Source organism: Lonchura striata, chromosome 2, assembly GCF_050655825.1.
Source record: "Lonchura striata isolate lonStrDom1 chromosome 2, ASM5065582v1, whole genome shotgun sequence".
Classification (NCBI taxonomy): Eukaryota; Metazoa; Chordata; class Aves; order Passeriformes; family Estrildidae; genus Lonchura; species Lonchura striata.
Window position 1 is genome coordinate 32,317,133 of NC_140704.1, and position 24,499 is coordinate 32,341,631.

General features: G+C 40.3%; 1 protein-coding gene across 3 annotated transcripts in view; it reads right to left on the reverse strand.

The window, feature by feature from the left end:
- Positions 1–24,499, reverse strand: part of IGF2BP3 (insulin like growth factor 2 mRNA binding protein 3) — a 111,483-nt gene that overhangs the window by 70,118 nt on the left and 16,866 nt on the right. For all 3 annotated transcript variants that reach the window (XM_021538252.3, XM_031503849.3, XM_085573135.1), the window contains one exon: positions 16,666–16,714. In XM_021538252.3, coding sequence (XP_021393927.1) covers positions 16,666–16,714 — 49 coding nt within the window. The remainder of the gene's footprint in view (positions 1–16,665; positions 16,715–24,499) is intronic.

The following is a 24,499-nucleotide window of genomic DNA, read 5'->3' on the forward strand; positions in this document are numbered from 1 at the left end:
CGCCAAAAAGAATAGGTTTAAGATTTCCCACCACTTCACTTTGGGCATCTTCAAGCACTGCTGGAATGCTAACTGTCTCTGTATCCTCCAAATTTTGGCTATCAAGTGATTTGGAAAGAATGACATTTCCAGCACCAGGACAACACAAAAACTGGGAAAAAATCCACACAACAGAGATTCAAAACTCTTTAGTTCAAGCTCATGAAAGACCTTCTCCATACCAATGTAGCCAGGCACTGGTCCCTGGCAAGGAGGACAAGATGCCCTCTGTCCCCACCCCTGATCTTTGAGGGAAGCAAAAGGCCCAGGAAAGTTGTGTGTCCTACAAATCCCAGGAGGGCCTCTTGCACCCATGGAATACAGCATAGGGATGTTACCATATAGCTGCTGTGATTAGAGCATGGAGAACCAGGAGGTGGGAATCAAGAAAATAAAAGAAACTTCATCCAACAGTTAGTCAAAATGAAAGAAAAAGGGAATCCCAGAGCACTCTTATTTGCCAAAAAGGACAGGATGCTTGTCTCACAGGCTAGGAGTCTCCTTTTGGGGCAGTAAGACTTCAGGTATGAACCCTTACCCAATAATTAGCAAATCTAGAAAGCCACTGAGTAGACTGCCTACTAAAAAAACCACCAGGATGGCACACAGCACCTACACTTTTCTGCTACCACCAGTATCAGAAAGGTTACCAAGCAGGTAAGATAACAGAAACTTATTTTCTAGCTCGCTTTTTGCTTAACTTGGAGAAAGAAACCAAACTGGTGAAAAGTAAATACTTTGCAAGGAGGAAGACGGGGACTTCAAATGAGAGAATAATTCATGGACAACCACAGTGGGGTTTTTTTGAGGCAAGGTTATGAAAATGCTTGTTAGCAGGTTTTAAATACAAACAGAGAAAGGGCTGAGCTTGAGTTGTTGTTGGATTATTTGGATTTTATTTTTTAACTTTACTCCTTCACAGACAAAAATTGGGATTCAGCTCATGGTAAAATTTTCCTTTCTGATATGTAGAAATACCCCATAACTGTTCATCTGGCATCAGCCTAACAGTCTGGGAAGATCTATTTAAAAGCATTTTTTGAAGTTTAAGTAACTGTGCCCGAGATGTTAGAGCTCAACTAGAGACTTGAATTTTCAACCTTTTTATAATCTACATTTTTCTTTTGCCAAGTTAAGATGTCAAAAAGAAAAGCAGAACTAATATTCAGTACCTATAATTAACTTCCTAGACACAAATTCAATGTGATGATATCAATGTCCTGAATCCTAGTATTCAAATGATCCCTCACTTGATTATAAATTTACCATAGCCTGAATGAGAGAAAACTCTTGTGAAAGGAAATGCCTACCTTTATCTACCCTAATTAGATGAAAAAAGATAAACACTCTGAGAAGTATTTCTGTTTCCACATTAAAAAAAAAAAAAAATTCAAAATCTTAACTTTTACAACTAAGAAGCTTTTTCCATGACCCAAAGAAGTGACAGTGAACCAAGTCAACATGTTGCAGAAGTTAGTAGGTCTTTTTAGGGGCTTCCCCCCACACACACAGACCTCTCTGGCAGAAAAACTAATCAGCGCCCACTCTTATGCTTTAGACATTAGCTTTATCATTATTCATTGAAAATTTCAGACTGAAGGCAACTTTCTCTCTTACTTGCAAAATAGAAATTTCTTCTGTCCCAAACCAAATCACATGAACTTGGTTAGATATAAGAAGGCAGGAAAGACCATATTTTCTACCACATACAGAGTAGAAAATAGTCGAAGTTCTGCTGGAACAGCTGTTGATAATTTCTGGTTGTACTGACTTCTACTAAAACTAGAAATCTAAAGAGAAAAACTGCCAAAAGCCACAGCACCATGAAGATTTTTCACTCCACTAGTTACAGGGCAGTCTAGAACCTGCTTACTCCACAAATATTTTTTTGAGTCAGTACAAAAAAAAGCATATTACTTTACTTCTACTCCACCTTTTCACACAACCTGTACCACCTGAAAAGGGGCAAATTCTACTGCAAGTCAGAAGCTCTGTGGTCTTTTCACTTACATATTTGATCTGGTGGTGTTCATGTTTATTAAAAATATTTTTAAAGGTCTTAAGCACCACAGAGTTCTATGTCTGTGATTGCTTTTAACAAGGTAGTGCATGTGGGGACCCTTCCTTGTGCCAAGTGCTGCAAGGGATGGGCTTCAGAAGCAGCAGCAGGGATCTCCAACAGACACTCCTGTGCTCTACCACCAAAAACCTGCTGCCCCTCAGCCCAGCACAAACACCTCCTGCCTTGCAGAATCCTGGAGTGAACTCCAAGCAGCTTTGCATCAGCAGCCTGGCATTGCCATGAACAGGTTTTCACGTTTGCCATCACCCCAGCGCAGGAAAGACCAGAGGACCAAACAGACCTGATGAGCTTGCTCCTTAATCTCAGGGTCAGGTCTCCCCTGCACTTGTGAAGCTCCCATCAGCTACTAAAACAGGTGGTCTCACTGCATCAAAAATACAAGCAAAAGACAGCATTGTACCTTCCTTGCCAAGCAGAAATGCTTCTTACACGTTACATGTAGGAGGCAATGCTTTTAATCCCACAAAGCTCAGAAGAGAACACCACACAGGACAATCGGGAGCAATGCAGAGCAGTCAATGTAATCCCAGGATGCTGGGGGCTGCAATCCTAACACCACTTACACATTGCAGTCTCAATGACCAATTCCTTGCCTCACCTTCGTGAGGCTGCATTACTTCACTGTCTAAATGGTGGAGAAATTAACAGCCACTCCACAATGGAAACAGGAACAATGGAACACAAGGGTGGCCACAAAACAGGTTGGTTATGGCAAATTAGTTGGAACTGTTGACATGCACAGTCTCAGAAGTTCAAGTACTCCTACTGCAAAAACAAAATAAGTTGTTCCTGTCTTTGCTTTTCAGACAGTAATGTTCCAAAAGGATGGATGAGGTGATTGCCTGCAGACTTTAAACAGGAAGGCACACAGGGCAGTTGCAAGCACATCAATGCCTTCACGCATCCCAGGGAAGCTGCAAGACCAGACTTTGACAAGCTGAAACAAAGAATTGCATAGCTTATATCTATTTTGGAAACAAACCCACACTTCCATGTTGAAGCAAGTTAAGATATTTCATTAGTCAGGTAAGGACACCACTTTGAGAGTTCTCCTATTTGTTTTACAAAGGCAGAAGTTACTTTTAGAATATATGGCCACCCAAGAGTCACCAGCACATTTCCATAGGGTCCAGAGGTACCACAAGACATTGGCTTAGACTAGAAGCTGTCACGCTGCAAAGCACTGGAAGTCATGGGCACTTATCTCTAACAGTAGTTAGCACCTGATTTTTTTTCCTTCCTCACAGCTGCTGAGCTGGCAAAAGTTTATGCTCTCTTCTGATGTATTTTGTAGTTCTTCCACCATCCTCCTAGATTCCACAATGAATTCCACAGCCAGTAAGCTCAGATACCTGAAGACTGGTTTTAGTGCATATACTACATATCCAAAAAGTTCATACCTCTTATACAGCCACCTGTATGTGCTAAAGGTGCCCAGAGTACATCACAATTCTCAGAAGATTGCACAGTTGGGAGACTCCTAATGTGATCTATCATGAAACCCCTCTGCACACTCACACTGCAGTCCCAGACACAAAGCCATGTTTCCAAGTATTCCCACCACTGTGCTGTTTTTTCTACTATATGTTTGAAAAAAATGGGATGCCACCAGAAACAGATGACCTCCTGGGTATGAAACCCAAACCTGCTGATGGATTACACACCTTAATTATGAACATTAGCAAGGGCTGAAATCAAATGGCAACAAGCAAGTCTATATAAGGTTGCAGTCACTAAAGCACTTAAGTCATCCAGCTTGTGACAGCAACCTAAAACAGCAACAATTAGGGCTGCAATAAACAATACCTACAAATCAAAGTCAGGGATAACAAGCTGATCCCACACTGTCTGCAAGAATGCTGCAGGTCCACATGAGTCCTGTACCCAAAAAGAAACAAAACAAACTATTCCTATAGTTGGGATGTAATACACATCGCTTCACTCTAAACTTGCGTGGACGATTCCTGTAAATTTCTATAGATTGCAAGAGAAAAGCAGAGACATCAGAAAACAACATGCCAAGAAAAGGAGACAAGTGCTGAGAAGGTAGGATGCAAGATTTGCCCAGACCAAAACTTTGCTGAATCTCTGCAATGACACTAGCACATGCTAACAGGCAGATTAACAACCACATCCAAAAGGGCAACAGCTGCTATACACAATCATGAAGGCTACAGGTTTGATTATAAATCCAATGCAACAAAGGGCTGAGCAACACCTTCCTAGAAGCCACTGGCACATCATTATAACCCCTCCACTTCAAAGTACATAGATGAGGTTGGCCTGCCTAGCTGCTGCTCACACTGGGTCACTAAGTTCAGTAAAGGAACTATGTGAGCAAATAAGTGAAATTGTTGCATGAACAGCTATCTACTACTCACATAACAGCAGCCTGATTTTATTACTAAGAGCAACAAAAAAAAACTCCAGCACCCAATAAAAGGTGTTGATTTGGATTCATTTCTTACACATGCATTCAATCCCCTATTAGGTTTTATAAAAAAGCAGCTGTTTGCAAGGATAGTTTAAATCTGTCTTCCCTTCCCCCAGCAAGTTAATGGTGGGCTACAGTTTTCAGAGTGATTTCCTGTTTGCATTATATTCTAAAAATTCTGCTCATTTGCTTCACTAAAAGGCATGTGCTTGGAAGTGGTTTTGATGGCTTTTAGTCACATCCCCCCCTTTTTGATTGCCACAACACTCAATGTCTGAAAATAAGGGAGCTATTTCAAGTTCCATTCCCTTCCCTCCCTGCCCACATGTACTTGGCTACCAATTTGGGACACAGGATCAGAGGAAGCTTCGGGTTTAATATAATGCAAAATTAACACTTTTACCTCTCTTCCCCCTGCTCAGCAGATTTGGCTCTGTTGGTGTTCACCTACATCTTCAAGACCTCCTACCTATTCTTCATGTCCTCATTGTGGGTTTTGAAGGCCTCAGCCCAGCAGCCAGTACCCAAATCACCCAGCTCCTGGAGTGAGCACTAGCTGCTGGGTGAAATGGTATTGTACAGCTGCAGGTTGTAGTGGTATCTCTTGCCTTCCCATAAAACTCTGACATTTTCCTCTGTTTGATACAACAGCTTCATTGCTTGCCTCAGTTGTATGTCACCTTTTTTTCTGCAGGAGATTCTGCAGCTGAACTCAGTTTCTTCCTTTATCCCCCTCATCCAAGAAATAACTCAAGATGTTCCTGGATGAAAGCAAATAGGAGCTGCAAGAAAGGACACAGATGGGGCCTTAGCCTTGAATGGTCAAGTTCAAGGCTACAACCAAAACTAACTGTGGGAGGGAGCACAGAGGCAATCCAGCAGTGTACTTGTATAAGTAGCAATGAAATAGGTTTGTGTCAGGAGCAGCCCCACAAAAGACTTGTTCATTGGAGGGATAGCCCAAGAGCCAGTTTTTACTTGGCTGGCAAATGAGACAAAAGTCCCAAATGCCTAAGCATAGCTATGAGCAGAGAGAGATGTGCTGACTACCCTTGCATTATAGCATCAATAGGACTGGAACTAGCCAGATCCTTGGAAATAATCACATTTTGTTTCCCTCCCTCCACAAAAGAGTCAGTTGCATAAAGTTAGGTCAACATGTGGTACCCATATGATTCAAATGTAACATTTCCTGGCAACTAGCAGCGTGCCTAGAGGAGGATCTGCACTACTGATAATGTCGATTTTTGCCATGCCCATCATAAAAAAGAAAAGCCTGCTAATCTCTTGAGACATCAGAAGCAAGCCCCCTTCCACTTATTAGCTTTCCACAGGTTTTACTGCAGGTTTTTACTGCTTGGTTGGTTGGTCTGGGGGGGAAGGGGTTTAAAGGAGTAAAGCCTAACACATACACAGAGCTGTATGACAGCAGCTACCTTCATAAAGTGAAACAATCTAAGATAAATAATGCACAGATTTAGTTTCTCAATTCCAAATCAATAAAAATGTCAAAGAATGGACAAAGATAATCAAAGAATGGGAAACAGCTAAGCAGGCTTTACCTCTTCAGCATGAAAAAGAAAGGGCTGAGGTATAAAGACCATTAAAACAGCAGGGAAAATAGAGAAGGAGAAAAAGTTAGCAGAGCTATTTCTATGCACTCTTCCTTCCAATATAGGAGCTGGGAGAAAAGTGGAAGTTCAAAGTATGTGAAATGGAATGGTTCTCCCTTCAACATGCCTAAGAACCCACTTCACTGCAGTGGATGTCAGGAGTTTGCATGGTTCAAGAACATGCTTACCAGAAGTTCTAGATTAATTTCTCAAATACAAACTCACTGGTTTTAGGTCAGTAGGTTTCAGGGCTGCAAAATGCCAAAAGTCAGTAGACTGCTCTGGTGAACTATCACTATGTCCTTGCCCTTATTCCTGGACCTCTCCCAAGGCACAGCAAAGGTGGGTTACATGACTGTACATTAACCTCTCTTCTGACCCAGTGTTGTTGATTTCCTGCTCTTTATGCATAAGCTGAGTAGAATGGATTAAGAATCATTGAAGCCACTTGAAGTTAACCTTTTTCTATTCCTTTGGCTACTGTGAACAAGAGCTCAAAGTTTCTTGTACTATTGCTTGAGGAACAACTCTTCCATACATTTCCTTCAATTCTTTTTCAAATTATACAATAGGTTAGTCTGAAGCAACAATCCCTGCTAGTGGCCTCTTCTTTCAAAGTAGGTAACAGAAATTAGTTCAGAACTTCCCTAAGAGCAGGACAGGAGTAACTATTTTCTTAATCACATCAATTTTACAACATTTGAAGGGCATTTTTGTTTCTAAAAGCATGTAACTTTACCAGCAGTTTCATAGGTGCCAGCATAAAAGTTATGGATGTCTAATTTCCTCAGGAGTTTTTGGGCTGCACTCCTCGCATCTAAAACCAGCGCCTCAGCAGAAAGCACACCACCAGTAGGAACTACTGGTTCCTTATTTGACAGAGAGAAAACTAAGTGAGTAAGATTTGGATATCAGGCATCATGAATAATTAATTAGGAGACATTACATTTCCATGAGAAAGACAAACTATGTCAATAACTTTGACAGGGATAAGCATATTTTTCTTATTAAGAAAGTATATTACTTTGTGGACCCAAAGCCTACTTTGGGACTTCTGCCATGAGACTGCAAGCTTCAGAACCTACAATTTTCACCAAGCAGTCCCTCAGCAATTTGGGGTTTATTCTGTTGGAATACCAGTGGTAAACAAGATCATGATATTATGTGTGAAACACAGCTCTTCCCAGCAGTGTGGTGGTGCTACTTACTTGGTTTCTGGGCTGCCTCACTTAAGGGTGGTTTGGACAATGGCTTAATTTATCATTGTGTTTAAGGAAATTTATCCAGCAATGGCATACAACCTCTAAGGTCTATCTGCAGGGATGCAATACCATTCCCAGACAAGTTTCCCTGCTATATGTACAGGTGACATGCTTGCAGAGCTTCCACATCCAGCCTAAGTTCCAGTAATGATGCTATAGTGAATAACATTCGGACTCAGAGGATGGTACCCAACCTGGCCACTTTCTGCCTGGTGGGAAGAGACAAGTATCTGTGACCTGGCAGCAGAGAAGGTCAACAACAACCTGCATTAACACGAACACAGACAACGGACGGAGTAAACTTAATGAATACTGAGTAAAAGGGAATAACCAGTCACATGCAAATACTTCATCCAATTTTAGGACCTCCAGTACAAGACACCCATTGAGAACCTGGAATGAATTCAGTGAAAGGCCACCAAGGTGACTGGAGACTGGAACATCTCTCCAATAAGGAAAAATAGAGGAAAATGGGCATGTTGAACCCAAAAATTGACAGCTTTGGGGAGAGCATAGCAGCAGCCTGCCCCAAAGATCACTGAGAAGATAGACCCAAGCTCTTCACAGAGCTGGACGGTGGGAGAACAGGAGACACCAGGCTTAAGTTGGCACAACAGATGTCCTCACCAGATATAAGGAAAACAATTCTCACCAACAGGATAATTAATCCTTTGAACTGGTCACCCAGAGAGGTTGCAGGAACTGCATTTCTAGAGATCTTCTAGAGGGGACAAATCCTTAAGCAATGTGGCTTGAATTCAATACAGAGTGCTGATTTGAGCAGAAAGTTGAGCTATAGACCTCCTGAGACCCCTTTCCACCTGAATGGCTTCATAATTCTCAGAACAAACATGTCACGATACTGGATAAAGCAGTTGCATAATGATTAAAGTGACTCCTTAAGTAGAAATTATAGCTAAGGAGTGCAACACCTTAACAACTGAGTCCTTGAACAAAGGTCTTCACCAACACCTTTCTAGAACTGCAAATAAAAAGTAAGGATTGGTGGCTGGTTTCTCAAAACATTTTGAACCAAGAAAATTTTGTATGTCTGTTAAGATTTCTCAAGTTTTGGAGTCACTGTTAGTGACAGGGTAAACAAGTTACTATTATTCTAGGCTTGTGAGCAACACATTGTTTTAATAGTGCCAAGCAACCCTATGGTGACAATGCCAAAATTCTTTCACACTAACAGCTGTTTTAGGTATTAGAACACTTCTGAAAAGTTAAGAGATTACAAGTTGTGATTTCCTTTATTACAGAAGACTAAAAACCAGTAACAAAAACAGACTTCTTCTCATCTCAGTCACCATGGAGCAAATTTGGATGGGGGGAGGGTTTTTGGTCAAACTGTTGCACTGAAACATTTCTTCCTTTTTCTATACCCTTGACTTGTTTATTTCTACCATTGAATTCTGAAAGGGAAGTAAAACTAGTAAGAACTAGGCTATAAAAGCAGTCTCAAAAGGCAAATATTATGCACATATTAGCTGGAATTTAACACTTAAAACTCACCAGTTTGCTGTGTTTTGACAATTAGAGCCCATCACAACCAAAAGTAGCTTACATTCTTAAAACAGATATGCAGACAACTCACTGAATCCCAAAGTTGTGTGGCCCAGCTTAAAAGTCTCAGGTCCAAGTGAAAGCTTTTCTCCACTCCTTGCCCCTTCCGGAGCATCTCACAAACCTTGCTCCAACATCACTGCAACTTACTACTCAGCTTGCTAAGATCATGGCCAAAAAGCTGAGACATCTCACAGCACAGTTTAAACCTTGCTCAGCCAAATCACTGAGCTCTGCCATATGAGTCCCGTGGCTTCCTGAACACCCACCCAACACCATATTTTCTGCAGCACGGCCCCAAATCTTGTACTTCCTCTTATTTTGGCTTAATTACCTGGGACACCTGGAGCAAGAAGAGCAACTTTGACACCTCTGAATTAGGTCAGTCAACAAGCTCTGATCCTATGAGTCTTCTGATTTCTCTGAAACAGGCTTTTGTCTGTTTCCTCTGGTTGAAAGACTACCTTCTGTATCTTTTAGGTGTTCAGTGCAACAGAGCCCTGACCTCACCTCTAATTTCCCTACTCACTACTTAAGCTACTCTACTACAATACAAGTTTCCTAGAGAAAGCTTTGTGTTAACTAATGCAATGTGACTTTTCTAAGCCTACATCTATAACAGAAGAACAACAAGATAACATCCTAGAAGTCCCTAATTAAGGTAAGTCTTACAGAATGGCAGCTGTTTGATAAAATTATCACTATCAGCTGTTTTTAGTATGACTGATTTAAATGAAAAAATGCTGTAGCCCAAATATCAAAGAAAATAAACTTTCCTCATTGAATTTTCCCCCTTTTTAATAACAGTTGTATGACAATTATTAGTAGTGCTGTAGCCAACACATTTGTATGAATAAATCAATCTAAGTGAGAAATTTGCTTATTGCATATTTATCCCAGGACCTCCACTCCAACAAACACCTGCAAGTAGTGTTGATTACCTCACATAAACCTGTAAATATCACCTTCTATAATTAAGCCAGGCAATTAAAATCCCAACATAAGCCAGTATGTCATCTGAAGTGAAAACTGGGTGGTCTGCCACAGTCACTTTCATATATCAGATTGCTTCACCTGCAGCTAAGCCCAGCCAGATAATGGGAAATACATGTAGATCAGGAAAAACTGTTAATTCAGAATGTGTCCCAGATCAGATAACACAAAAAATGATCACCCTCTCTTTTCTTTTTGTCAGAAGCGGAGCAAAGGCAGCCCCCCATGCTCCCCTGGGTATAGATCCAAGCCCAGGAGGAAGCAGTGCCTTTCTGAAGTTCCACATTGCCCCAGAAGCTACTCTGCTCTCCATCCTGTAGTTAGGAGTCAAATTAACATGTGGTCAAGATTGAAATTTTGTTTGATGTACATAATGGATAAATCTCTCCAGCTTCTCATTATAACAGAATTAATCAGGGAAAGGAAGGGAATCTCACTCCCAAAGGCTTTTGACACTGTCCCCTACAACAAGCTCATAAGGCAAACACTGACGACAGTACAACAGCAGGTGAGAGGCTGGCCTTGGCATCCCTGTCAGGTAACAGTCATTACCAGCCTACCGTCAAAATAAAAGGCTCAGCTTCACAGGGTTTGCAGGGACTACACCATCTAGTGTTGTATCAGGTTTCTGCTCACTAAATTTGAAAATGGTACAAAGCTGAAATGGAGTGACAATATACCTGGGGACAAGAGCTCAAAGTAATCCTAAACTACAGAAATTACTCTGGAGGAGCCTCATGGGACATTCCCAGGTAAGAGACTTCACAACAATCAATAGCCTAGAAATAAGAGTCTTGAGAAGAAGTTGAAAGAAATTAAACTACCTCCTCAACCCTCCCAAAGCATCATAGGTCTTCCAATATGTAAAAGACTGCTGCAGAGAGCAGAATAACATGTTCTCCATTCACCTGCTGAGTAGGACAAGTAGCAATTGACAAGAAATACAGCTTAGTGCTTGATGTAGCACACTGTTGTTTCCTTCTCAAAGATCCCTACCAGAGATTCCCAGACCTAGCAGGCAGCAGATTTGTGCATGCTTAGCTTTCTGCTAGCATTTTTATAGCAAAATGTTATTTTTATAGCACTACATCAAGTTAGGATTCTTAGAAGAAGCTTGAGGTGAGAGACCATATTTCAATATATTGTATACATCTTTACTGTTGAGTCACCTTAGATCTAGAGTTCTTTTTGTTTTACTTGCAGCTCATTCCTGCATCTCCTATTTACGTCTTGGTTTTATGAGAAATAACTGCTTTATATAATCATAACTTATTCTTAATTGCAATAGTTTCATTGGTTTTCTTTTCCTAAAACTCACAAGATCCCCACCTGTCCTCTTCATATCCTGCATCTTAAGCAGGTACCGTTCATCAAGATTAGTTTTTACACTGCATCTCTGAAGAGCAACAAATCCACCCCACAGAGCTTAGCTGTTTTATTTAAAGTGGTGATACAAGCTACTACACATCCTCAGGACAGTTACTCAGTGCACTGTAAGACTTACAAACATTTGCCCAGTGAGAATCTGTCTCTTCTTTTAATGATTCTCAAAGTTGTCTTGCAAAATATGCAGATAAGTTTTAGGCATCTCCGCCTTCCTTGCACGGTCAGAAATCTCAATGCAGAACCCACACTCACTTTGCAGCTCTGGAAATCCTTTTTCATTACTACTTCTGCTTGGGGAATCTGAAACATTGGAGGTCTTAACATAACTATGAGACTTCATTTTTCATTTCCATGAAAAAGTGAGGAAAAGCAAACCCTATTTAGTAACATTCTTTTGCCTTCAGAAGAGCTAAATCAGACCATCCTTCCCACACATTTCTGTCCCCAAAAGCAACCTGCAAGTCTCACAGCAAAGCTAGGAATACACATTCACAGCATTTTTCTTGCTTTCTTTGCTCACTCAACAGGTTCACACTTCACAGGCTCGGCTTTTAGTCTACCTTTTTTGTTACCAAGTTCATCAGCACTATCTGTTTATCTGCTCCATCCAAACCGATAAGGAAATAAACCCACAGAAGATAAGTGGGAACTCTTCAACAGCTACCTTCCTGCTGAGCCAGCAAGTGCCATTTCTGGCACCATCTGTGTCCTGAAAGTCTGTTCTCTAGTGTTTTATTCACTAAGCATGGAAAAATATTTGGAGAAAAAAATCTCTTGAAGCATCTTCTACACCCATAGCTGCTAGTTTTAAAAGAAAGAGAAAAAAGGGGTTGGCATTGAACAGTTTCTTCTCAGTACTCAAATCCCCATTGTGTTACACCAGCAACAAACTCTAGGTACTTCAGTTTTAAATCACCACACCTAGATCTCCTTCCAGAGCACCTATAATTTTGTCCTGCAAATACACCTCCAGTGCTGAATACACACAAGGTAAGACAGAGTACTTGCCATTATGAATTAGGAGTCAAATCAGCTACAGACTGCAGTTCAGGAAAGAGTAAAAAGAGATCTATTTATTTTTCTGCAGCAACCACAGAGCCACGGTACTTGTTTCCAATGAGTAAGAGATGAGACTGGTATATGTGGAGAATGGGACAAAAGGGTTTTCCAAATCCTTCACTGGTCATGATGCTTAACATCAGTCTAAGCTTTCAAGAGTGAGGACAGAAAAGGGGAAGAATACTACCACTACATATTACACTGCTACTACCCACATACTACCACTAAAAATGATGCACTGTTTGAGAGTTTGCTTCAAAAAACAGACTTTGTAACAAGATAAAATGATTTATTTAAGCAATAAGATCTGGTCATGCATGAGTTCACCAAATTACAAATTATGGATACAATAACCTCTATAGGTAAATTATGTGTAAACAGCAGAAAAGGAAGTTTATGCATGCAGAAGTCATGATGCTTCTATGGAATCCATCACTGAACCAGAATTTTCAGAGAGAGCCCAGTGAGGACAGGGGCAAGATGCAACTCATGGATGAGTAGAGCACATGACCCTGGCTAATCTTCTATCAGTCCAGACTCCAACTGCAATATGAGGCAACTTCTAAATTTTCTTAGCTCATACAGAGATGCTGCCTTCCCTCCACCTCCAGTTTCTCCTATCTGGGCAAGGAGCACAAGAGTACCCAACCCACACATACAGAAACCTACAGAACCTTGCCAAAAATCTTGTGAAGTTCAAATTAATTACCAGACAAGTTTTGTACAAACTTAACCTTGAATGACTTGGAATAAATTAGAATTTTATCTTTTACAGCTGCACTTTTCAAGTGAGCTCTTCAGGATAGCAACCTTACAGTTTTGCTTCAAAGTAGTAACTCAGCAGATTATAGCAGTTCATTATCTGCCCTTTTCTCCACCACTTAGTTCTGAATATGGTCTAAAAGGGTTATCTTACCTTTTTTTGCTTATACCATGATGGTCTGATAAGTGCATAGTGAGGTCTTACATAACACAGAGGAAACAAGCCCAATTTCTATGGCTGGTTTTAGGAGTCAGTATTTTAATCAGTAATGTCAACCTATGTGAAGGAGAACAGTAGTTGGGATATTTTTATCAAAATTGGAGGCCAGAAAAGCAAATAGCTACTCTGAATTTCAGGGCTTCATTCCTGACAAGTCTTGCTAATAAATGCCTGTTACTCTGTGGCCATTTATGCCCACTGTTTCCCAATCTATATGGGATTACTGTGGGACAAGTGTCTTACCATGAGTTTTTGGGACATGCAGTTACCTCCAAGGGGTAATCAATATTTCATTATCACTAAAGTTCAATGTTTTCTCTCTTCTACTCAAGGCATTAAATTTTACTAAATAGACATGCATATCTCTTAGAAAGATAAGAGGGTACACCAGTGGAATAATTTTTAAGTTTTCACCAGAAACAGATTTATTCCAGCATTTTACAAATCTCAAAAGCCAGCTTTTACCCACATGGAGAACAAAGCTTCTATATCAACAGTGGGACACCTTTCTCAGGCGATAGATCTCAAAAATTCTTGGTTCAAATTAACCTTTAATATTCTCTGAAAAATGTTATGGTTTTGGAAACCAGGAGGCAAAATTCATCTGTGGTGGTCAGAAGTGGGAGCTGCTACCAAACTCTGTTTCAGATGAGTTGTATTTAAGAACGTCAGGGATGCTTTCCTTATAAGAGGGCCCTGTGGGTGTTTTGTATGAGCCAAGGGCCATCTCTGTGCACAGAGGTACTTGCTGGTCCCAGTCCCACATGGTCCAAGGCATACAGGTACTACTGTATGACACCCTGGCAGCAAGAGCAGCTGTGAATCACTAAACTAGAGGCAAGCACACTGACTTCTAGGGGCACTCTCATGGGCTTCTTATCAAGAAAATTAAATGAAAACAAGGCAGTTACTACAGCTTTTGCAAAGAATGGCATTCTAAGCTTCCCAAATGTGGTTATACGAGGGGAAAAAGAGTTCATGAGAACATTAATCTGCTGTTCTTTTCACATATCCTGTGTCACAGTAAAAGGGAAGGTGTTGCAGAGTACAAACTGTGTTTTGTGTTTCAATATGAAGCATACCTGAGAGCTGGACTAATGAACCTAGATACCTCTTTCATCAGTTGTTTTGGTCTGGTTTTAAGGATTTCACACCTATTAGAAATCAGTCTTGATTCAAGCAATTAACAAAGGGGTGATGAGGCAAGCGAATTGGCACAGTGGGACTATAAAATACAGTCTAAGTAAAATCACTCCAGCTGCTACACATGCACACTCACATACCATCCACTCAGAAAATATTCTGCAAGAACATTGCTTCGATATAAACACCTCTCTGAACACATACGTTTCTACTCTCCCCACTAAGATTTGTTTTAAGGAGGAATCATCAAAAATCTTCTTACAGAGTTCAAAGGAAGTTTTTCCAAGGATTTTAACACCAAAACATCTATATCAGACCCCAAGGTAAACTGACATTAGACAAATTAATTCCCTTAATCACCAGTTGCTGTACTTGATCAGCACTATTTTAAGGACATACAAAGCTTACCTGCTTTAAGTGCAGAGGTGCCAGACCACCAGCACTTACAAAGAAAAGCTTTAGGAAGTTAGTGGACAAATTGTACTTGCCAGGCAACCCTGATGTTACAAGGGAATGCAAAAAAAGTACTGTAGAAACTTTTGGGTCTATAAATTCTGTGCTCAAAGGGTCAGATCTCTAAAAGTAACTTTAGAGCATGTAGTCAAGGCTGAGACAATTTTAACAGGGACAATTTTGACTCTTCCTTGGGAATTTTAGGAAGGCAAAATATTTCTAAAAAATATGGGCAGAGAAAATACCTGTCTGAGGCCAGATGTCACAACAGAAACTGCAACAATGGAGAAGAGGGATCATTTAAGTCAGAAATCAGATGGGAAGCAGGGTAAATACCTGTAATATACTAGTATTAGCTACATGTGTACGGAGTCACGAGCAGGTAGATGCATTTTTAAGTACTCTGCTCAACAGCACTTCTGTTAAACATCTGTTTATCCACATCTCTGAGTTGTATGCCTCTGCTCTGATACTTACTAGTCCTATACTAAATCCTCAGAGGAATTTTGTATCAAAAAACAAGTTAATTTTCAAATTAGTCAGCCTCAGCCATTTTTATTACTATGCTTCCCAGAAGTTTGACATAAAAAAAGCAGTTATGAAATTGAAATAAGAGATATCAAGTGGATACTGTTAAGCAGAGGGGTATGCAAGGTTTGGGAAGTGCAGAGGAAAATCTCACATGGACAGCTGGCACCAGAAAGGCAGAGTGGAGCAATGAGAGGTGGTGTGACACCTGACAGAGACCCTGTGGGTGACAGCCTTGATTCAACAGACCAATGCCTCCATTTTCCTTCAAAGCTAGGAGGCAATCAGGCAGTGCAAACAAAGAAGTAGCTGCAGATGGAAAGTCGGATGAAGGCAACAGACCAAACCCACTGGAGAACAATGCTACCGGAGCTTTATCCCCAAAACCACCACCCTCTAAATTCCCTCAGGCAAGAGGATAGCTTAACACTAATAAAACATGAAAAAACATTTTAAACATATATAAGACAGAAAAAAAGTGAAGAAAACTTGTCTATCTGTTCTCACGGTTAGTAATTTACTGTAAAAATTAGAACACTATATCTGGAGTGTAAATAGCAAGTACATATTATACTGGTGAGAGCCAATAATCAGAATACTGTGAACAAGAAAATTGCCATAATGCCGCCAATACAAAGGAGCAAGGAAAACAAAAAAACAAAAACAAAAAAAAAAAAAACAAACAAACAAAAAAAAACACCCAAAAAGGACCAGAACTAAATTTCTGCTTCTGTAAAGGTTTTTCACCAAGTTTTTAAAGAATGGACTTTAAAGATGAACTTTTATTAAGTTTGCTGAACTCATACACCAAACACCAGCAAGGTCCAAAATAGATGAGCTGAGATTTCAGTCAAAGAGAGTGACTGCATCAGGAAGTCAGCATTCACCAAGGAATCCATTTCAACATTTTTTATGGTTAACTTGGAAAACAGAAATGAAGGCAGTTATCTGAATTGCTTAGAAGGCTCTATTGTTCCCTCATCCAAAGGGTTTTTCCCCAGAACAGAATGGGTGGTGTGTGCAAAGCAAGGGAAAGGTGGGGGAAGGGGAAAAGTCCTGTGGATAAAGAGAGAAACAGAAACATAGTTTTTAAGCAAAAATAATTTTTTTAAGTAACTTCCTACCTCCCACTGCAAGTGAGGCGGGATATTCCTGATCTGAAGCTTCCGACTCCTGCAGATAAATTAAAGAAAATAGTTTTTTAAAAAAAACAGAGAAAATATTATTGCAATATAGACTATACATAGCAGTGTCATACATTTAAGCATCTGTCATACTAAAAGGGGCAAAACCAAATACAGAATTCAAAAAAACCAACAGATCGCCGAGGGGGGAATGTCAGGTCAAAACCATTTCAAGTCCAAAGAACTGTTACAGAAATACTTGTTACACATTTGACAGCTGTTACATTTCATGAAGCCTCCACTTTTCCTGAAGAGTATTTCTATTTTAGCTTTAAGGCCTTCAGTATCTAGTTCCCTGTTATACATGGGCGTGATAATCCCATGTATTTGTGCTGGGTTCTCCTTTACACTCTTAAAGAGTTTTTTGTTATTTTGTTTTTTTAAAGTTCACCAAGATATGTCACAATGTTAGAATCGTTCAAGGTAAGGAATATAAATCTGAATAAATACCTGTTTTAATATTAAGCTTTTCATTAGTCTAATGATGGATTATTTTCTAATATTTACATTATTAACATTCCTCATTCCTTATTGGGAGGAGAGGATAAGAAACAGTAAATTTATTGTATCTTCACCCAAATTTACAGCAGTTTTCACTTATCTAGTAAACAAAACATTCACTTTGAAGTGTTACTGCAAAGCCTGGCAGTGTGCTGGCTGCCTTCACAGCCAAGTCCTTTGTCTCCTCCCTTCCCCCAAAGTGAGAGAACAAATAAATGCCAGAGATGCCACAAACCCCTTGGGATTTACAAGAAAATGTAGATTAACACAGTTTCGGCTTTGCTCAGGTATGTCGAGCTACTAGGGTCAGCCTGACCATCCTGGGGAGCTCTGAGGAAGGGAGAGGGGACAAAAGAGCAGTCAAGACTCAGAAGGTCGCAACTACATTTTGGTACACCAAAGCAGGTACACTAAGTGTCTTGTGTTCAAACACTTAGTTCTATCTCACACTTTATTTGTGCAATAACAGCCTCTCTCAGAAAAAAAAAAATACTTAACATTTTAAGGACTTTTTATACCAATTAAATTTATATAAGCCAGTGAAGTCTTCAAGCAAAACAAGTTTTTGAGATGTTCCTGTCTAGCAATAAAATCAAAAGCTTTCCTTTTCGCCCCCAAATCCTTTTAAAATACACTCCTTTCCCTAACACCACCACCTACCCAGGCCTGCAGTGAGTGTTTTACATCTTAAAATGCTCTTCCCAACAGGCTTTGTTCAAGGCACAAGCAGAGGTTACAGCACAAAGCCACTTGCCCAAACTGCTCCTCATGTGGAGGTGTCATCCCCAACACTACAGCAACCATAGATCCAGCAAAAAATATGATTTGGCCAGAAAACAGAAACAGGTCTTAGTTTTGTAGAATTTCTCAGCTGTTTTCACTCCCTCTCAAGCAAGTAGGAGATTTCAGCATTTGATCATATAAATAGGCAAGGAAGGGAGAACGAAAACCCAAACCACACACAACCCTGTTCAGGTTTCATTTTTGATAAAGCAGGGAAAGTCAGGAGCTGCTTCACTGTAATAGGGAGAGCAGAATATTTCCTTGAAGCCTGCAAAGTTTCCCTCAGACCATCATTTTGGCTAGTGATACTGCTGAAAAACTAAAGTAGTGATACACTGCTCTGAAACATCAAAATAATCTCACAGAGCAACCTGAAACTTGGAAGCTGGGTCCTGAGGTAGAACATAAAAGGAGATGTTCATGCAATTCATACATATTAAAAATACTGGGAAATTTTAATACAGCAAAACCCCAAACCACAAAATTGGCAGCCAATACACTATTCAATGTGCTTCACACCATGTTGTGCCATTACTCTCTCACACTTGTAGATTCAAATTTAAATTCATGAGTTTCATACAGCCATTCACAGAAGGATCTGAGCCCAACAGCCCCCATACCAATAGCAGATCTCACCCCAGCCCCACACCCAAGTTTGGCCACCAATGCTCCCACTGAACAGGGTATATCCACTGTTCAGAAGGGGGCTGGAGGGGAGAAGTCCTTTCCAGAAACACTTATACAAGTTTTACAAAACTACCCGCTCACATTTCATTTCAGAAGGAAAAACTACATCTTCTCTACTGCTCAACACCTAAAAGATGGACCAAAAAACCAAAATCTGTGCTTTTAATCATCTAATGCTGAGGACTAGCACAAGATTTGGTATTGGGTTTTTTCTTCCCCTTATGACTTCAAGGGACTGAAAAAGTTTGATACAATTCAAAACTTTAGCCAGCCAACATTTGTAGCACAGAAATAACTTGAACATTTTGAAAAGGAGAAGGAAAGAGGATGAGCAAGGAAGAAATGTCACCCTGAAATTACTAGTTCCCCTGCCACATTCACAAACAGCAAAAGAAAATGGCAAGCTAAGTACAAAACAGGTACAGTCCTGTTGTGCACTTCAATTTATGGCAATAGTGAGACACCTATTGTACAAAACTGAAAGGTCACTTCAAAAGTACAAGAGTAGCTATAAACACACCATTTAATTCAGAGCTATTTGTACCTTCATCAGTTTCTTGGCTGCAAGTAATTTTAACTTGTCACCTAGTGCACAAGTTTGAAATCTGATGTTTACTGATGCATGTGAATTTTTTTTTCATTATTTTTGTATCACAGTTCACCATGGGGGAAAAAATATAATTGAATAAAGCTTTGCATGGCCAATAGAGGAGTCACACAGAACCAGCATGGAAGATCATGGACACATTTGAGATTTGGCCATTTCATTTGCTATTAGTCCCTGTCTAAGAAGTCCTAATATATTCCTTAAGAATGCATACAAGTCCACAAAGCCTGTACCTCTTTCCCTCTCTACACACAGAGGGACAGCTAGAAATGGAGCAGAGGAGCAGAGCGGGCGGCGCGCCGACAGAGAGCGACCATCTCCCACGCGCTGCCGGGACGCGCGGATGCGGCTCCTGCTCCGAGATCGCTCCTGCCGCTCTCCCGGGCAGGGCAGCGCCAGTGATTCCAGTCCTTTCGCAGACACCCTCTCTGCTGCCTGCGTGAGAGCCCGCAGAAAACCAGCTCTCAAACTCCTCAAGAAAAATCCCAAACCAAATGCAAAGGGTAAGGGACGAAGCTGATAAATCCTGTCTGAATTTAACAGCAGCAGCTTCCACGAGGTTGTGTTCTGACTTCGGCAAGCACTCTTTAGCACAGGGTCAAAACTCCACACAACAGGTGGGGAAAGGAAGAGAAAATTATAGAGAACTTCCTGGAAACACACGCCCATCTCAGGCAGTTAGCTCTCTCAGGATGCTTTCCATCTTCCTCATGACCCTGCTTTCTTCAGCAAGGCAGGAATATGCAAAGATCCTATAGCTTTTTTATCCCAAGCAGCAGAACCCTGCAGAGGGTTTTGTTATGTTCGGCTTTGAAATAGCCTCAAATGTTGTTATTTTATGACTACCTGCACTCGCACCAAGTGGGTAAAACAAAAAACAGTCCTTTCTCATCCCATGAAGGTATTTTATTACAGTAGTTTCATTTAATATTTAGCCCATCTAGTCTTAGTAAAACCCTGCCAGCACCTCTCATCAATGTGACTCACATAAGCCTTGTGCACGCACTTTTTTCAGTTTAAGCAGATTTCTTAATTCATTTCTCCCATTCTAAATAGGCATTGCAAATAGATGTCAACTGAAAAAAAAGTTTGGGCAAATTAGGTCTGTGTTCTGTATCACACTAAGGTTTTGGAAAGCTACTTATGTTCACAGCATGTAAACAGGTATTCCCACTCATTTCTCTTTTCCAAAGGTACCAAATAAAAAGTGTTTTGGGTAAGAAGAAAAGAGACTTCTCTGGTTTCTGTACAAGCTTAGTCCAAAAGCAATTGTTTGGCAATCATTTACTTTCCTTAAGAGGAATTGCACACATTCTGATCCTTCTTTTCAGGTACTATCCATGTAACAGGATTCAGTTACTTTAAGCCACTGCTGACTACCATATGCCAACATATTTCCTCTGGGGCTTTGTATCTGGGGGACAAAAATATCTCTGCAACACTGAAAGCAAGTAAAATAAGCAGCCACCATTGTGCCCCTTCACCAGGAAAGCAGCATATTTGTGCTACACGTGTGTGCAGAGACAGAAAGGGCAAAGTGCCATAAAGATGGATAATTTACTAAAAGCCATTTTAGTGATCTCTGAAGGGGATCACCTCTCTTACATCAACACACAGAACAAACATGCACAGGGACACAGTGCTCCCAACCCACAAGAACCCTCCACACATATGAAACAATACTAAATACATCTTAGGAAGCTGGTGGTGGGAGAAAGAAAATATTGAAATAGTGGCTTTTCTTCTTCACTTATGTACACCCTTTCATTCTCTCTCTGTCCTCAATATATACACCAGGATTGTTTCCTTCAATAGATCAAGTTCCCCTTTAGTTAAAAGGGTGTCAAAATTGTCTATTTTTTGCATCCCTGTATTAAGTCTCACTATACACTTTCACTAATACAATCTCACTCTATGCTTTATATGACACTTAGCAAAGGCAAATCACACTAGATAGCACCTCCCTGTAGGGGAAAATAATTTTAAATAAGAGAAGATAATTATAAAGCAAAGAACAATAAATATCATGCTTTTGCTCACAGTATCAGGTTGTTTTTTTTTTTATATTTCATAGATGTGTCAAAATTTTACAGAAGGAAACAAACTTCAGAGGGAAACAAAGTATCAAAGTGACTGCACTTCCACATGGTTGTACCCACACTCCCACCAGACCCCTTCTCACCATCCTCCCTCCCCCCCAGAGACATGCTGCCTCCTACTTCTTAATTCCCATTTCTCAAGAATAACACCACTTAATAGTCTCTTATTTCAGCAGCCATATGAACTACACACAATATTAATGCCTTAAACCCACAGAGCACAAATGTACTCCTTTTAAACAAGAGCCTATGGAAAAAGACTTAAACATGTTTGAAAGCAGATCAAGTGAACATCGACAATCTTAGTCCATTCAACTGTTTGAACTCAATACCTATGGGATAGAAAGCAAATGGTCTACCTCTGCCACTCTTAAGAACATGCAAAGAGCAAATGCTTGTTCATTTCTGCGTTCTGTGCTGCCATGCTGGTTACCTGGAAAAAGTCTTGGCAGGTCACACCACAGGTGCAGATATGCCAATACCCAGCACCTGAGCACATGTGCTGGTAACCCCCCAGTGCTGCCTTCCAGCTTGTGATGCCCCAGCTCTGACAGCTACACATGTTGCCACTGCAAACCTATTCACCAAAACAACTCCTCCCTGACAAAAATTGTCAGTTCTCAGCCTTACTTCACTGACAACCCAAAGTGAACATAGACAGCTGGAGATGAAATGTTAAAAAACCACCACACAGCAAAAAAACCTTCTATGGAGTGTGGGTAATGCCATACGGTAAGAAATCAGTTCTGTATGAAAAGTCCTGACAGAAACACTCATAGTAACAAAGTTAGCAACTCTTCTAGCCAAATGGAAAACTGCTGGTAATCAACTGAATTTATAGGGGAAGGGAAAGAGGTGTCTTCTTGTTTACTCTGCAGCCAGCAAAATAAAAACAGACAGGGAAAATCCCACACAAAAGCTACCCTCACAGAGAGTTCATTAGTTTCTCCCCCTCGAGTTGCTTCAAGTAGCTGATGCTTGGGTACAACAGAGTGAATCAGTATTTCTAATGCTCTTCTAGTGGGAAGAAAAAAAAAAGAAGCCAAGTTTACAGGACAAAAGAATAATCCTTAACTCTCAATTCAGATCAGTGTACTTGGGGGGAAAAACAGTAGTTTTCTGGTTACAGGGTGTGGGAGGGAAAATTGTCATTATTTTCTTCATGGTAAATGGAGGTAATGATACAGACTGAACCACTAGAGTGGGTTGTCCTGCAAGAGGTCCTGCAGTCTCTGCCTGCCCCCCTCTTCACATTGAAATTTCTTGGACTTAAGCAATCTTTTCACTCTAAATTTTTCACATTTCATTCCTGTAGTACTTCACAAACAGCAGCAAGTCCATTTAAATAAAGCTTATTGAATGGACATTCTAAGACATTTTATGTATAAAATTTTGTATGCATACACTCATGCAGTTATATATCTCAACATGCTTATTCCTAAAAAATAGTTCTGATAAATACAAAACCAAATGATCACACTTCCTACCTAAAATGAAGGTACTCTGATTTTCTTTCAAAAATAAACTCAGGTTCAGTTAACTGATAAACAAAGGTATTTATATCACTTATATTAAAAGGTATTTAATTTCTAGTATGTATTACAAGGCACCCTGATGGCACCGTTACTACATTTGTCAAATCAAGCCATTAGCTTGTGAAACAGCCAGTTCATCTTCAACTTACTTAGCAGAAGAAAGGAGAAGGGTTTCAAATACTGACTTGTTAAGAAACATCACCATGTTTTATTTCTACACACTGATTTGGTCAGTACAATACTTGAAGAGGAAATGTTATTGCTCCAATTTCAGACCCAATTCAGCAATTCAAGCAGACAAAACTTGGCTAAGCCACAGGCAAACTGCAGCAATACTTCTCTTTGTGTTGACTCACTTAATCCCAGACCCAGATTTAAAAGCAGTCTGTACTACCACTCAGAATAAGGATTTTCCATAAAATTTAGACAAAGAAAATTTTTTCTCAAAGCTCATGCAAGACATAATAGTTGGCTCCTAACTACACTTTTCCCCTTTCATCTTGCGTGTACAGCCCAGCAAAGCAGCTGCTTTGGAGAGGTGCATTATCTCAGCATTCAGAATGAAAATATGACTCTTGGATTACCTCACAGATCCCTCTGTGCTGATGATCAAATTTCCTACCACTGCCTGCAAAACATGGGGTTTGTTTACTACCTCTCCCCGGGGTGAGCCGTCCGAAAGCCGCACACGGGGCCAGCACGGCCGCGCAGCTCCGCGCCCCAAGCCGCCAGCCCACCAAGCTGCATTCTCCTTGCAGCAGTAGCTCCAAAACTCCAAAAGAGTCTGTACCTTTGTGAATGGGCTGATAGCTCCACAAGCACAGCCAGATGACTTACTTGGGCACGTCCAAGTCACACCGTGCAAAACAGGCAAATCAAGCAGCATAAACCCAGCTGTAGTTCTTGCATTTATGTGGATTACTCAGATAGAAGGCTGTCACCTGTTATCATCTGCTCTTGGATTTTAGCCCAACAATTCTTCACATCACTAATTAAACTTAAAACTTATATTCATTATTTGTGACTTCTCTCGAGTGGGCTATAAAGGCATTTTAAAAAGAAAATTCTGACAATTCTGCCACTACCATACTAATGTTGAATTTGTCATTTTAAAAAAACCTTCATTTTTTAGGTATCTTTAACAGAACAGGATGCTAATTTTTTTAAGTAAAGAATTAAACAGTGCTTTAAATCTAATGGGAACTTTCAGTACCCTTTAGAAAAATGGGCCTATCTTTGTGCCTTATGCCATTTATGGTTGGGTTGGTTTTGTGCTTGGTTCCTCCCCCTCTTTTTGGGGTGAGGGTGTATGCTGTTTTTTCTAAATGTCACTTTCTCTCTTTCCCTCCTCCTCTGAACAGGGGTCTCTATTCCTTAAATAACTGTACTAGGGAGCTGATTTTGCCGACCAAACTTTTTCAAGCTATGATCACTTGTCATTTATTCTCCCACCACACAACTAACTGGGATGTGGATAAAAGTGAAAACACCCATGGGGTGCATAAAAGATAGAAAATAAATACCTTTAAAAGCAGAAGAACTTCTAAGCATGCAAAAATATT